The 15028-nt window shown below is 34.5% G+C and overlaps 1 protein-coding gene across 9 annotated transcripts in view; it reads left to right on the top strand.

Moving 5' to 3' along the window:
* Positions 1-15028, top strand: part of CCPG1 (cell cycle progression 1) — a 38985-nt gene that overhangs the window by 9709 nt on the left and 14248 nt on the right. For 6 of the 9 annotated variants that reach the window (XM_075505979.1, XM_075505977.1, XM_075505983.1 and 3 more), the window contains exons 3-10: positions 1473-1587; positions 2579-2658; positions 2847-3054; positions 4054-4149; positions 7231-7485; positions 8356-8367; positions 11051-11172; positions 12240-13639. In XM_075505979.1, coding sequence (XP_075362094.1) covers positions 1473-1587; positions 2579-2658; positions 2847-3054; positions 4054-4149; positions 7231-7485; positions 8356-8367; positions 11051-11172; positions 12240-13639 — 2288 coding nt within the window. The remainder of the gene's footprint in view (positions 1-1472; positions 1588-2578; positions 2659-2846; positions 3055-4053; positions 4150-7230; positions 7486-8355; positions 8368-11050; positions 11173-12239; positions 13640-15028) is intronic. The other 3 variants (XM_075505978.1, XM_075505984.1, XM_075505985.1) reach the window with 3 other exon arrangements.

Genomic DNA, 15028 nt, shown 5'->3' on the forward strand with positions numbered 1-15028 from the left:
TTTAAAGCTATATTCCTGATGTTTGTCTTGTTGTGGAACTGGGGCAAACGAAATTTTTGTTATTCTTTTTCTTCTTCACAACTCAAGAAATGAGAGTAATGTTTCTATTACACTAGAGAACAATAGTCCCATAATAAATCTATATACCTGTCTATAAAACCCAACCAAGCCAAAAACCCCAAATAATTTTGTATTTTCTTTCCTGAGATTTCGCTCATTTTAATGTTACCTATAATTGAATGGCAAGTTTCCGCAAAACATTTGAGATTAAACTTGTGATACTTTTGTAGCCAAAAGAAAAAAATACAAAGTATTTGTCAAATTACTAAAGCAGTTAATTTTTGTAGCCTCTTAAAAAGGAACATAACTTTGTAATGTGATTGTAGAATGTATCTTATACAAGTCTCTTTCAGGTATCTAATCTTCCTGCAGTAGAGTCTCTTCTTAAAAACAAAAGCATACATGTTTGCTTGAGTCCTGAAATGAGGCATCTAGGGAAACTGATCTGGAAGTATTACTACTACTGTAATTTCACACCTGCTGTTGCAAAAATAACTATGTTTACAAAAACAGCTCAAGTTATTTATGGATCAGAGTGACTTAGTATTTTTCAGTTATGTTTTGCATGTTTATAGTTTTCTGATAACCTTACTTGTGTTCCATCAGCTCTTTTAAACAAAAATTACAATATAAAGATTAAATATTTAGAGTTGTTAACCATATTGCTTGCCTTTAGTGCCCTGCAGTCTCTGTGCATTGTTTATCTTCAGTTCCTGTTTTGCTCTGAGGTTGTTGCTGACTGGCAGCTGACTAATAACTAAGGCTTCTTTCTGGATTAAAGACAGAAATCCAATTTAGGGATTGTATAAATATTTGTTTTCCTGGTGTCAGAGATGTACTATTAAAACAGCCATTCAAATTTGCTGACAGGAATTGAGATGGAGTAGAGTTAGACATGTTTTTTCCTGGTACTAGTACTTATTAGAATTCATGGTGGTACTCTTGAAGTTCCATTTTGGGGAGGGTGTGTGTATTTACATACAATACATGGACATGTGTGCAAGTGTTAGATCCCATATTCAAAACTCATTTGACAATCTCCTCTGTTTCTCTAAATTCTATTTAATAAATAGGTCTAATAAAGCTAATAGAAAATAGTTATTTAAAATACTTAGCATAGTTGTTAATTGATGCCTAAATTGCCTTTTTTTTTTTTTTCCCCCTAGAATTGTCCTCCTCTGCCTTTTTTCAACCATGGTCATAAGTATTACACACTAACAGTTGTTTCCCTCTAGTTAATTACTTGGTATTTCTCTTGCTTTTCTTTGCTTAAAGTCTTCTTCAGTTTTAAAGGTTATTATTCTCTTCTGTTTTTATTATTAATGTTCTGTTTTATTTGTAACACTTTCCTTCTGCTTTACTAGTGGAAACCTCAATAACTGTAATGTTCATTTAAAACTCTTCATCTCCAGGGTTCTGACATAGAGACAGTGACTTCAGAAAATGGAAGCACAAATGATACCCATGAGTTTGTTTCAGAAGAATATGTTTCTTTGCAAGAAGAGGAGCAACCAATTGATTTGCAAGGTAATATATTAAAAGAGGAGCAGTTCCATAAAATAGGTAAATGTCTGTTGTAGCATTGGCACAAAATTAGTATTTTTAATAGAGTTTGTATACTTTGTAGGCCTCTGTCAAAGTACTTGCTTCATCAGAGTTGTGGAAAATATTCAGTCATCAACTTTATAAAAGTATTTTTTCCAAAAATAGGTGAAATGAGTAGAATGTCTTTCATTTTGTCAATACGTTAGATGTGTTATAGAATAGTATGTGCTGGTGTTGCTGGAAAATAGTTTATAGAAGTGCTATTGATAAAATAAATTTACTATATTAAACATTCCTTAATAAAGTCATAGATCAAATAAAGAGTAATTTGGAAGGAACCATCAATGCTTTTACACCTAAAAAATAAAATTGTGGCACTGTTAGCATTTCTTGAGTTGGAAGTGTAAGTCTGGTGCATATTAATATAATGAAAATCCTTTCACTTAATTACTAAATTTAATACTTAACTTGTTAATATTGGTATGAGAACACGTTTGTGACAGGTTCAGTGTGCAGTTGAGTAAATTTGAGCTTGGCCATGTTTCCAAATTCATAACCTCTCCTTGTAGAAGCAGGACTAGACACTCAAACTCTAATGACTACCTGGAAAATATTTTAGTTATCCTAGCCTACAAATGTACTGTGGCATCAACTTACAGTATAGTGTTGTTTTTTATCTAACTGTGCTTTTCATTTATAGGTTACTTGCATTATGATCAGTATGACCATTTGAATTTAAGTATCCTCCAAAACATTGTATTACATAATGACAAATTGGATTCTCATGTTTGTTAGAGGGATATTAAAAATGAGATATAGTGTATTTTTAGGAAACCTTCCCTGTTATGCGTAGATAATAGAAATCTGTCACTATTATACATATTTTAATATTATATGGGAGTGGGCATCATTTGTGGAGTTACTGGTTTTAATCCCATGTTTGTTTGTTTTTTTCCTCTCTTTATTTATATAGCTCAAGACACCAATGATGGAGAGATACCAGTGGTAGATAATACTCTCTCTGCTTTTGAGGAAACTCAAACAATTCCAGAGGTAAATTACGTTATGTTATTCAGAAGCTTCTGTAAGCCCCATCTGACAATGCCAAGGAATGTTTTGAAGGCATTAAAATAAAGATACTGATTTTTCCTTTCTTTAGAGCATTAAGAAGTCTTGCTGTTTTTTTAAATTACTTTATATTGTATGTATCTGAATAACTTTTACATTGTCCATTTCCCTAGGGAAAGAAGGAAAAAATCCCTGATGATGGGTCCTGCATTGGAACTATTAGCGATGATTCTGACATTGTTACACTTGAAGCTCCAAAACCAGAAGAAACTCAAAGTCAGGAGGAAGCTCCAGCTGATGGTGAAGAAGTTCAAAGTTCAGAGGATTTTAACATGGGTTCCTCCTCTAGCAGTCAATATGCGTTTTCCCATCTAGAAACTGGTAAGAGCAACAAATTGCTAAGCAACTGTGTGCAAAAATGTCACGGGGGTGGACACGACTCTTTGCTTAGGGAACCTTCTTTGCGTGGAGAGGGAAAAAAAAATTGGTCTTGTTGAGTGCATGTCCAAGTATTTGTAGTCTCTAGGGCAACTCTAGTTGCCCTAACTCTAAAACTTTGTCCAAATGTATGCCTGCAATCTTTTTATTTGAAAGTGTTCTCTCCCATTAGGTGTTCACTATTTTATGCTAGAAATTTACTTTCTATTTATTTTTGAGAATTAAAATGACTTTTAGTTCACAGAATAATTGTAGGTTTTCTCTTGGCAATTTTTTTGGCTCTTATAGAGTTGGCATAAATAACTAGCAACTGGGAGAGAATTGATTTTTGGGGCCATGAGGATTAATAGCAGCATGACTACAAAAACTTTTTGCTTACCTTCATAGCTACATAGAATATATATATTTTTTAAAATACTCCCAGTACTTGGCAGAAATGCAACACATGATATTCAGGAGGAAGGATATGAATATTTGGCCAATTAAAAACAAACAAACAGAACCAACAAACCCAAACTTACTGTTGTGTTAATCTTCTCTAGTTCTCTAGTCTTCCTTTTTAATTCTGTTTGGCTGCTTATTTGTAATCTTTTCTGTTCTCTTTATTCTCTATAACACTTTTGTGTTACTGGCTTTTACCTTTCAAAGTAAGTTTATTACAAGAGCAGGATTTTTCTTAAAATACTGTTTTATCTTAGGAGTAGAATAAAGCATTGTTAAAGGTTCATGTATCTGTATAGTATCCATTGGAATCAGAAAATGACAGCTTAGTATCTAATTATGACCAGTGATGATTCGTAACAAAGCTGTCACCTTCTTTAAGTCTTCTGGATGACTTGACTTAATTTTTAATTTAAAATCTAGTTGACTTTCTTTTTTCTTTTAGGGCTGAGTTCTAAAAATGTTTTTTTTTTTTTTTCCCCATGTTTTTGTACACAAAAGTCAGTTGGCTGGAGAAGCTGAGGAAGATTCCTGATTGTGTAAGGGGATGGGGAAATGAGGTGAAAGAGCATGTGTCTCGCAGTCTTCCTTTCCAAGGTGGTGTGATTAAATTTGATCAGCTTGTGTAAAGCTGATTGCTTATGGCTTGCATGGAATGTTCTTAAAATTATCGGTAGCAATCTGACTTGATCTTACAGTAGTGATATTCCAAACAGATGCTGAAAGCCAGTCCTCACTGAAGAATTTGGCTAAGCTGTCAGTGTTTTATTTGCTTTTTTGAAAGATGTTAAAACTTACATGTAAATTTGGAATGGGCATCAGTAAGCTTTGTAATACATTTTAATACATATGCTTGACCGTTTAAATGAATGGTTCTTGTTGGATTCCAAATCTATGTGTGACTGGCAAAAAGAATTTCTTCCTTCTAACTTAAGCTGATTTCAGCATGGTCTTTAGTGCTGTGCATTTGATTGACTTAAGTATTATAGAAAATGCCTGGACTACTTTTGCATTTATTTTAAATGCCAAAGTTTTAGCAGTCAAAATTTTCATGCCACTTTTTGGCAATGGAAATCTTTGCCATCCACTTCTTGTTGAGTTTTCTATTATGTTGGAAAAAGGATGAGCTTCAGATTTTCCTAATGTAGATACTAAAATGTTCTACAAGGATTTTCTGCCACTTTTACTTGCAAACCAATTCCTGTTTTAGGCTGTCTTCACCATGCAAACAGAAATGTTTTAATACTGCTTCATGAATGAAGTTAACTAGCAGAAGCGCTCATATACTGAAATAAACTGCATCTAGGCTTGAGATGTGTCTGCAGAAACGTCAAAGAAAATCACATTGTTAACTGGCATTGTTACCTCATCTGGTTTCTAGTGTAGGTCTGACACTTCAAAATCATAGCAGAAGCTAGAATTTTGGACTGCTACTGTGGTCACACTTTGTTTCATTTATACTCCTTTTCATCCTGTGAATGTTAGAGTACAGCTTTGTACTGAATTCTTATAGCAGTTGTAAGCCAATGTCATTCTTGTCTGAAAGTGTAATGCTGTTGACAACTTGCCAATAAGTGCTTATGAATGGCTCTGAGTGTCTTACAGCTTTTTCTCTTTGCTTTCTGATTGTCTGTTTTTTTTTTTTTTTTTTCTTTCCTATACTTTGCTGTCCAGTGTATATCAAAGAATTTCCCATTTGGCTAGAAGCAGCTTGTTCCTTAACCACTTTTGTATTCCATACATCTAAGCTTGCTGGTTGTTGAAAAAACTCTAAAAAACCAAACAAGCAGCAGTAACACCTGTCTTAATAAGTAGGTCCTGTATAATCCTTTATAATGTCTGACCTCTGTGTTCTAGTAAAAATACCTCTCTCCTGACTAATTTCTGAATGCTTGTCTTTATTGTCCAGGATTGAGGAATTATGCATCTGCTTAAATGACTGATTCTAAAATAGTGTCCTTTTCTGCCAAGCTATATAAATTCATTTAAGAATCTGCATGTCAAGTAGCTGTTTAAGTGATTTGTCTTTATTACAATGCCTGCTTGGTCAGTCTGGTTTGACCAATTGACTAAAATGGATTTTTTTTTTTTTTTAGTAAGAGGGGAAGTTATCTTTTGTTATCTGACCTGTTGCTTGTCCATGGCATCAGAAATTAAACATGTATTCCAGATACTAACTGGTAATCTTTTCTGGGGTTGATGCAATCACTTCTATGAAGTTGGAATTTATTTTCAGTGAGGAATCTTAACTGGTAATGCTTTTTATAGATAATGGCTTGGCATTCTTGTCTATTCAGTGATGTGTGCATGGCTTTGCTCAAACAAATGATTTTCAGTTGTGAAATGTTCAAGGACAGTAACTCTGTATTTATATTTTTACATTTGAGTGATGATCTCTGATATGAGAATGAACAGCCGTATTTCTAGAAGGGGCATAAGCATTGTGTAATTGCGGGCATCAAATTTAGGACTATCTGAGCAGGAGCACTTTGTTATGTGCTGGAGGCTTCGTAGATCACATTGAATCTATTTCAGGCATATGAATTAGCTACATGAACATAGATATTTGAAAGCTTCTTTTTCACCCTGCTACTGCTTCCCCTTGATATTTGCCTTACGCTCGAAAATGATGCTTTCAAAGGAGGGAGATTAAATAATCATTACTTATATACTGGATTATATAAATTTATTTACAGTACATGCAGCAAGCATTTGTACTACTAATAGGAACAAACAATTACAGCTCTGTTGTTATTTCCCAGTTACAGTATGTGGCTTTTGGGCCATAGGAACGTGAACGTACAAATGGTATGACAAATACCATTTTACAGAAATGCTATAAAAGATTTCTTTTTTTATGGTTAGAATTTGTTCTTATCTCAAATCTTAGCCAATTCAATCTTCCAAAACATCAGTCAGGTAATAGAAGCGTTTTGGATTCAGAGTGTTAGGGAGGGACAAACACAGAAGCACCTGAGTGGTTCTTTTCCTGTGCAGTAGTGGTTGAAAATGACTTTTGGCTTTTTTGCAAGGTGGGTAAAGATGTTAATAGGTAGTATATGGTAGATACTAAAAGTAAACAAAATTACATATTTAAATAAATTTGCAATGCAAAGCTTTGGATATTTATAATACCTACATTAATGGAACTTTAATGGAATTTTGAATGCAGCTGCATGTAGATCACAGAATGAAGTTTTTTGAGATAATACAATAAAACCATGTCTGTCTTTTAGGAGGTTTCCTTTTAACAAGGCTTTCTGTTGCTCTTTTGTTATTAAATAGTTCAGTCTCAGTATCTGTAAGAGAAGGAAAACTGAATTCTTAACCTTTCTACTTGATTAGAATTTGCAGAGGCAGTACATATAGGTGCTTTAAGAGGCAGGATTGTCTGAAAGAAACACTTTCTAATGAGTGAATGATAAGGTATGGGGAAGTGCCATACAGTTTTTTGCTGATGATTTTTTGATTTTCTATCTTTTCATTTTAAAAAATGAATTCTTAACCTTGGAGATCAAGTGTTAACTGTCACATTGAGAATTTTTATTTTGTTTTATCAATGTTCTCTCAGATAAATGCCAAACACATTTTGCATAAATATGATGGATTTTGGTACTCAAATTGATTTTTAAAGCAACAATTAGTGCATTTTAAAGACTGTTCTATGTTGGTTTTCAGTTTTTTCATCTCAGGCTAGCAATGATGAATCAAGTAGTGATGAAACTAGCAATCAGTCCAGTCCCACAGTGCGAAAACGTCGGGCTAAGAAGAGGCTGATCTCCAGCTCTGAGGCTGAGGGTGGGTCACCTGCTGAAATGGAGTCTGAACCTCCCAGAGAAGAGCAGCACAAACGCCAGTTCAGTAGTGGCCTTAACAGATGCATCATACTAGCTTTGGTGATTGCAATCAGCATGGGCTTTGGACACTTCTATGGTGAGTTTATAGAAAACAAAATACATAGAATCAACACCTTACGTAACAAATATCATTTTTGGGTGACTGATTTTTTTCTTGTTCTCTGCTTACAATCTAAACCTAAAAATGAGAAAAAGCAACTGCTAATGTATGGATAATGTAGGGAGGCCCTTCAGCAGTGCAATTGTATTCAATATACACTACTTTAAAATTGAAGTAAATAAAAAGAAATTAATTTTTGATTGCCCTTCCAGATAGAAATTTCTTGTTGTTCTCATAATGCAGTGTGTACCCTTCATTTTTCACATCTTTTCTTTTGAAATAAATTTGTGGTAGTGCTTATCATTCCTACAGCTTTCACAGAATTATTTCAGGCTTTTGTCCCATATGTACTCATCTGGTAAATGTAAGAGCAAGGCATGTTTTTTACAGGAGTTCATAGTATCAATATTTTTCTCTCTCCAGTGGAGAAAAATACACTGTAGTTGTCCTTGCAATTCCCAAGTGGTTTACGGAATCCAGGATAGCAGCAATTTTTCTGTGTTCAGTGCATTGCCTAAAGTTAAGCATTACGCAGATTATTACTACGTTTAACAAAATAGAAGAACTCATTACAGATCTAAATCTACGTAGTGCAATCCTGATTTTCTAAGATACGTGTGTTATGATAAAAATGATAGAGTGCATTTATTTTTAATAGTAATTTTTCCTGAGTAGTTTTAGTTTTATATGAAAATGTGTCTTTATAAGAAGAATTGTGATTCAATTTGAGACTGGGATTATGATTCTAATTGGATTTGATTTTGACTAATTGTTAGGGGTCTAAATTTTGACATTTGAGATTTATACTAGTTTTCACTCGACCCTGATTTTTTTTTTTGTTCTTAGGTAAACCTGAAGGTAAGAGTCATGAGTGATGTATTGTGGATGTTGTGCTTGCATTCAGATTTCCTTTTTCAGTTGTGCGTATGTGTACACACACATCCATGTATGTATGTATGCATACTTAAATGTAAAAAAAAAAAAAAAAATCAAGTCTTAAGAATTACTAGTGTATGTGGGATTATAGGAATGACTAATCCAGTCATGTAAAATACTTTTTATTTAGCAGCTGCAGCTAGTAGTAGCTGGTGTAAAAACTGATTGATGTATTGTTGGTGTGCTAGAAGCAGAGAGGAGCACAATGGCTAGACCATTCTTTGATAGTGCTTTGTGGTGGTAACTTGAGGTTTCAATTCTGTTAATCATTTTACTGTGTTTAAATTGGGGTTAATGATAAATACTGTCCTTTTAAAGAACTTTGAGATCTATGGATGAGAAATAGATCTTGGAAATGTACTCAGGGTAGTATCTTTATTAAGGGATTCACTTTGACTTGTTCATTCATTGAATCTCTACTTCTAAATAAAAATTGTCATTGCTGATGACAGTGCTGACAGCATTCTCAGCAGAAAGAAGGCAACTCCATGTGGCTTTAGTTTTTGCTTCTTCAAATAGAAGTTCTTCATGGTTATGTGCTAACTAATCTTTCTACCACTAGAAAGGAAATAAAACCCCGCTTTCCATCTTCCTGGTTTTTGTTTGGTGGTTTTGGTTTTTTTTTTAAACACAAACTTGCAAAGAGAAATCCATCTCCCTAGAGGACTACGTTGCATTTCCATGATTCAACTTGGAATGAATGTTTTCCACAGCAGTCTTTTAATGCTAGGTTAATTGTCATGTAAGAGGATTGGAAAGGGTTACTTTTTATGAAATTACTTTTTTTCATTTTGGGTCAGTATCAGGATAGTGTTTTCCCTTTAGCTGGAGCTCCAGGACACCTTTAAGACTTCCAAAGATGTGGAAAGCAACTAGGATTAGGTTTTAATCAATAACTGTATCCTAAATGGTATTAAACTGAGTTAGCTGGCTTTATGATGCTCTAGGAAGGAGATCTGAAAGAGGGCAAGCTTTCCAGGAAAATAGGTAACTGGAAAAGCTGAAGCTAGGAGGCCCTTGCCAGAAGAGTGTCTCCTTACGGACATTCAGTTATTTAATTTTTTTCTTTAACCAGAATCTGAAAAAGGGAATATTGCTGTAATGCTAGGGATTTGGGTAGATTACTTAAAGAATCTGAAGGATACTGTGACTTAGAGTACCAGCTGGAAACACAAACCAATTAGTGAGGAATGGTGCCTCATTATGTGCATTTTTAGTGTCTTTGCTACCCTTTCTGTGTTGTTAAATGTCATTTTTGCTTACTGTATCTAGATTATGATTCTTGATAAGGAGAGAAAACAGTTTAAGTGTTTTTCTGTAATTCAGGTTCCTCTTAACATGAACCCTTTACACTAACTGGTGATTTTTCTGAGGCAGTCTTCAGATTCTTAGGATCAGTGGACTTCTTCAAAAGTATCTATAAAACATAAATATGAAAAACAAATTTACTGTCAGTATACTTAAATTCACTTATACAAGGATCTATGCTTCCAAAAGTGTTTATTAGGACTCTGCAAACTTAAAATCATTGCTGTAAAACCGTTGCTTTCCCTTAGCTGAATTGAACTGTTGAAGTTCAACTTGGTTTAATACAGCATTGTCTGTTGTTAAGTTCATACTTGACAATATGTTAAATAGAAATTAAGAGAGCACAAAAAAATCCTCAGTATAATGGTATTTATAGAATTTCTTCTCTTTTTACTAATACACCCCCCCCCCTTTAAATACAGAAATAGAACTCTGCATATGCTGCATTGGTTTTGAAAGAAATACCCAAAACTTGCTGTTGCCATCTGCTTTAGACTCAATTCAAGAGAATCTTCAAAGCAAAGAAATAGAAACTACATCAGTGTTAGGATTTACAGAACGTGTATAGGTAGGGAAGTACCAGTAAAGAAGTTTTACTTGATGGAAAAAATTGGTGGCTAGTACAATGAAGACTTCCCCCCCCCCCCCCCCCCCCCCCCCCCCGAAAAATAGTGTGTGTCAGCCTTTGTCTGACAATTGAAAGATAGGGTATTTGCTTACTATTCAGCCTTCACTCATGGATAAGAATGACAAGATAGGGCCTGCAAATGCTTGCTGCTTTGTGAGCAGTGTGTGATAATTGTGTTTCTGCATGAAAGTTTAAATATTGTGTTAAGATCCTCTTATTCTTGTAACTTTACTTAACGGTAAAAGTTGTAGTTCTGAAATAGAAAATGCATGGACTAATGGTCTCCCTTTTATCCTGATTGGCTTGCATGTTACTAAAAAAATGACAAAAAAAATCACATATCCTTTGCTGCATAACTTTTGTTGTTTCGTATCTAACTTACTTCTATGTAGTGTTCTGAAATTCCTTCATTTGTTATCATCAAATAAAAGCGAATTTTTGGGTCTGTTTGAGAAGTTGTTTATCATTGGAAGAAACAGAATCAGTATGCAACGATCTGGTTTTATAATCTTTATTTTGTTACAGCTAAACAGTAAGCCCTAGGCAGAAATTGCAAGGTAAGAATGCTTTTGAATTTGCAGAGAAAATGAAGATGATGTTTAGGTTCGTCTGTTCCTCTAACTACTTAATGTAAGTCAGACTATCAAAAGAAAGTTGTTCTCTTTGTAGGTACAATACAGATCCAGAAACGTCAGCAGCTTGTGACAAAGACACGTGAATTAAAGGATACGAAAGATGACCTTTACCAGTGCCAGCAAGAGCAAGGAGATAAAGTGCCTTATAAAGTGGGGGTAGGTATGAGTTTAGCTGGAAGTCATTGGGTTATTCTGTCATTACATGTGTAACTTACACAAAGTGAAATTAATTTATCACACAAATCCATTACATTTTTTTCTTTAGTAAGTTCTTTCTGAGAGTGCCATTTTTCTTTCCCCTGAATTCTTGACAAAGATTTTGTATTTTGATCAGATTTGTTATTGGAATGTGTTTAAAGATACTGGTTTTTAATGTATGTAGCATAGGAGTTATCTGGACACAGAGACTGTCTCTTTCCCTATGACAGTGCCAGGTTGTTGTTAATGAAGACAGCTGAAGTAGAACATGCTGGTAAAAACCTATTACTGGTTGAACCTACAGGTTTTGTGAATTTGCTTTCTAAATTGTCAATGGTTATTAATTTTTTAAATACTTAACCTGTATGTTTAGTTTGTTGCTGTTAGATCATTCAGAGAGGTGATTAGGGAGTGCTTTGTGTGTGCATGTCTTTTTTTTTTTTTTTTTTAAGTTTTCTTTCATGTTGCTGATAGCAGCATTTATACATAATTCAATAGGTTTAGTTCTAGAGTTTGTCAAGGATGCTAAGAGACTGGGGAGATCCTTTTGTGTTACGATATGGTTACATGAACACATATTTTCAGCAGCAAATTTGGTTCAAAATCAGTTCCTGATTTTCTGCCCCAACTGTTGAATGCCCTTGCTTCTGCTAATGTATTTGGTTTTGTAATCTGTAAACCCAGTTTGCTGAACATAAATCAACGGCAAACATGCACATTTTCATTTCCTTTTAAGATGGATCAATTCATGTACCCAGTTTGCTATCCTTCAGCTAGTTAAAGCAATACAAGCAAGGGGTGATGACCTCTGGTTGGAAGGGGGAGCCTCTCACATGGTCTTTGTTGCCAAGAAAGTGTCTGTGTGTGTATCTGAGATAAACAAACTAGCTCTATTTTTGCATCTTGCTGCAACATGTGTCACTGTATCCAAAATGGTAAGTAAACTCTGGGCTTCCTTGGTCTTTCTAGCTGAAATTGTAACAATTCTAACTGTAGTATTTTTGCTTGTTTTCTTTTTGTTTTAGTCACTCAAGGGAGATCTTGCCACGTGTTTGACCTCTACTGAGGTGGAGAAGAAATCCTTTGAATCTCAAAAAAAAAGTCTTGCTGCAGAAAATCAACACTTAAGAGAATCTCTAGAGAAGGAAGAAAAAGCTTTGGCCTCACTTCAGGAAGAATTAAGGAAGCTAAGACAACAAATTAGAAACTTGGAAGATAAAGGTACTAGCACTGAGTCTATTGTAATGGAAAATCAGAAACTAAGGGAACATTTGGAAGAGGAAAAGCAAAGAAACCACAACTTTCTTAGGCAAAAGGAAACACTCTTTGCAGAGGCACAGATGCTAAGGAGAGAACTGGACAAAGAACGTCATGTTACAGAAGCTCTAAAAAAAGAACTGGAACAGTTAAGTTCTCGTCAAACACCTGACAATACTGATGATGATACATTAAGAGAAAATCAAGAAATAGAAACTCTGCGAGGAAGACTAGTAGAACTAGAAAAAAAGCTAAACTTTGAGCAACAGCGCTCTGACTTATGGGAGAAGCTGTATGTTGAAGCGAAAGACCAAACTGAAAAACAAGAAACGAGTAAGAAGGGACAAAAGAAAGGTGCTAAAGGGCAAAGTAAGACTAAAAAGAAATCAAAGGAATCATTTTTTGGTTCAGTTAAAGAAACTTTTGATGCTATGAAAAATTCCACGAAAGAGTTTGTAAGACACCATAAGGAAAAGATTAAGCAGGCTAAAGAAGCAGTGAAAGAAAACCTGAAAAAATTCTCTGATTCTGTAAAGTCTACATTCAGACACTTCAAAGATACCACAAAAAACATCTTTGATGAAAAGAAGAAGTCAAATGATAAAAGACAGGAGGCAAACAAGAAAGCTCGAACTTTTTACCGAGAACATAACTCTTACGAGAATCTGAAGCACATGCATTACAGGGGACCCAACATGCCAAAAGAGTTCAAAGATGGAAGAAAACATCAGTTTACAACATTTGAAAAAGATGCGGATTCACAGAAATGTCTCAATGATCCTTTGTGTAATAGAAAACATCCGTTTGTCCTAAAGGGCTGCTCTGGTATTTTTGAATGTGCTCATCAAGAATTCATTAGTCTCTTTAACAGAGTATCAGATCCTATCAGGGTGGATGAATTTAATCGGCTAATGAAAAAGTATTTGCAACAAGTTGTACATAACTTTCATCACTGGAGAGAACTAGAAAATTTCATCAATAAGTTTTTTCATAATGGATTATTTATACATGACCAGATGCTGTTCACTGATTTTGTTAATGATGTCAAGGATTACCTGGAAGATATGAAGGAATACCAAAATAATAATGAAAAGGTTTTTGAGGATTTGGACAAATACATCTACAGATACTACTTTCATTATGATAATTTACCCCAATACGGACCCAGGTTTGTTTCCATGTTTCCTGAACTTGTTAACACAGTGAAGTAGTCTTTGTAAAGACAACTAGCGTCCTTGTTCTAATGGGTGGTCTTCTAGCGTATATGTATATGTGTATATACATATATCCACGCTAGAAGACTTTCTGAAGGACTCAATGGAAATACTAGATTGTGCTATATAAAGTGGATCTGTAGTACCTTATATATAAATTTTGTGTGTGTGATGTTAGTTTGGGACGCACTACAGATCCACTGTACATAGGACAATCTAATATTTCTACTGAGTTCTTTAGAAAATTGTGTAACTGCAAGTAGGATTACTTTAGACTGAACAGCTATGATGGCCTATCTGATGGAATGAATAACTAGCTCAGAAGAAGCATTAACTAGGACTTCCTTGTTGTCCTTCCCTGAATGAGAAGGTTGTTGGATATATTTGGGCAATCTCAAAGTCCTGTTCTGGCAGGTATATTCCCTGCTGGCTTTTCAGGAATTTCACTACTCTCTTGTAGCTTAGTATAATACTGAGTTAGTCTATATGCCCAGAGCAGAGCTACTCAAATGGTAAGCTTCAGTTCAGATCCTGACCCTGACTACATTTTGTTCAGACTTGCTTACAGAGGTCCTTGGCATGAATTGTTTCCTACTTTACTTCCCTGTATCTAATGGTATTCTCGGGGCTTCTACAGAGCGGTTGTGGTATGCTGCCTGGCTGGCCCAATGGAGCTAGATATGGTGGACTGTTTCTACTGGATAGACTTTGGTGAAAGAAAACTAAGCAAGCAGCCTTAATATATTGTGTGGAACTTGCTCTTTCTGGAACACTTATGTATATATTTTATGTGGCTTTTAATATCATTGCTATTACAAAATTGGCTATATAGTCTCTTGTACTAATGTTTATTCTGATCAGGTAAGAAAAAATGTGATATATTAACTAATATATAATACACAAGAAGTTGTCCTTGTAGAACTTTTCCCTGTGCTGGTATTCAGTGGAAACCATATTTAGTATTTAGATCAAGGTGCAGTTCTTCAATCAGGTTTCTGTTTTGGACTTGTATTGCTTATTATTTCATGTGTTTTATTGCGGCAGGAAGTCTGAATACTTAACTACTTTGGGGTTACTAAATCTTATATGAGGTAGTACTTTCTCTTATTAAAAGCTGAACCATGAGGACAATGCTTCTATTATCAGCTACTAGGTAGCTTTTTTAATGTGTAGTTTTGGCAAACACATGATACGAGTTTTATGTTTTTATTTATAGTCCAAGTACTTCTTACTAATTTATTATTAAAATCAACTTTTAATTAATTAAAATACTTAATTTTTTAGTACATTAATTCAGTTTGCAGAAAAACAGAATTTCAAATTCATTTACTGGTAGTATTATA

The sequence above is a fragment of the Mycteria americana genome, chromosome 6, assembly GCF_035582795.1.
Source record: "Mycteria americana isolate JAX WOST 10 ecotype Jacksonville Zoo and Gardens chromosome 6, USCA_MyAme_1.0, whole genome shotgun sequence".
NCBI classification, from domain to species: domain Eukaryota; kingdom Metazoa; phylum Chordata; class Aves; order Ciconiiformes; family Ciconiidae; genus Mycteria; species Mycteria americana.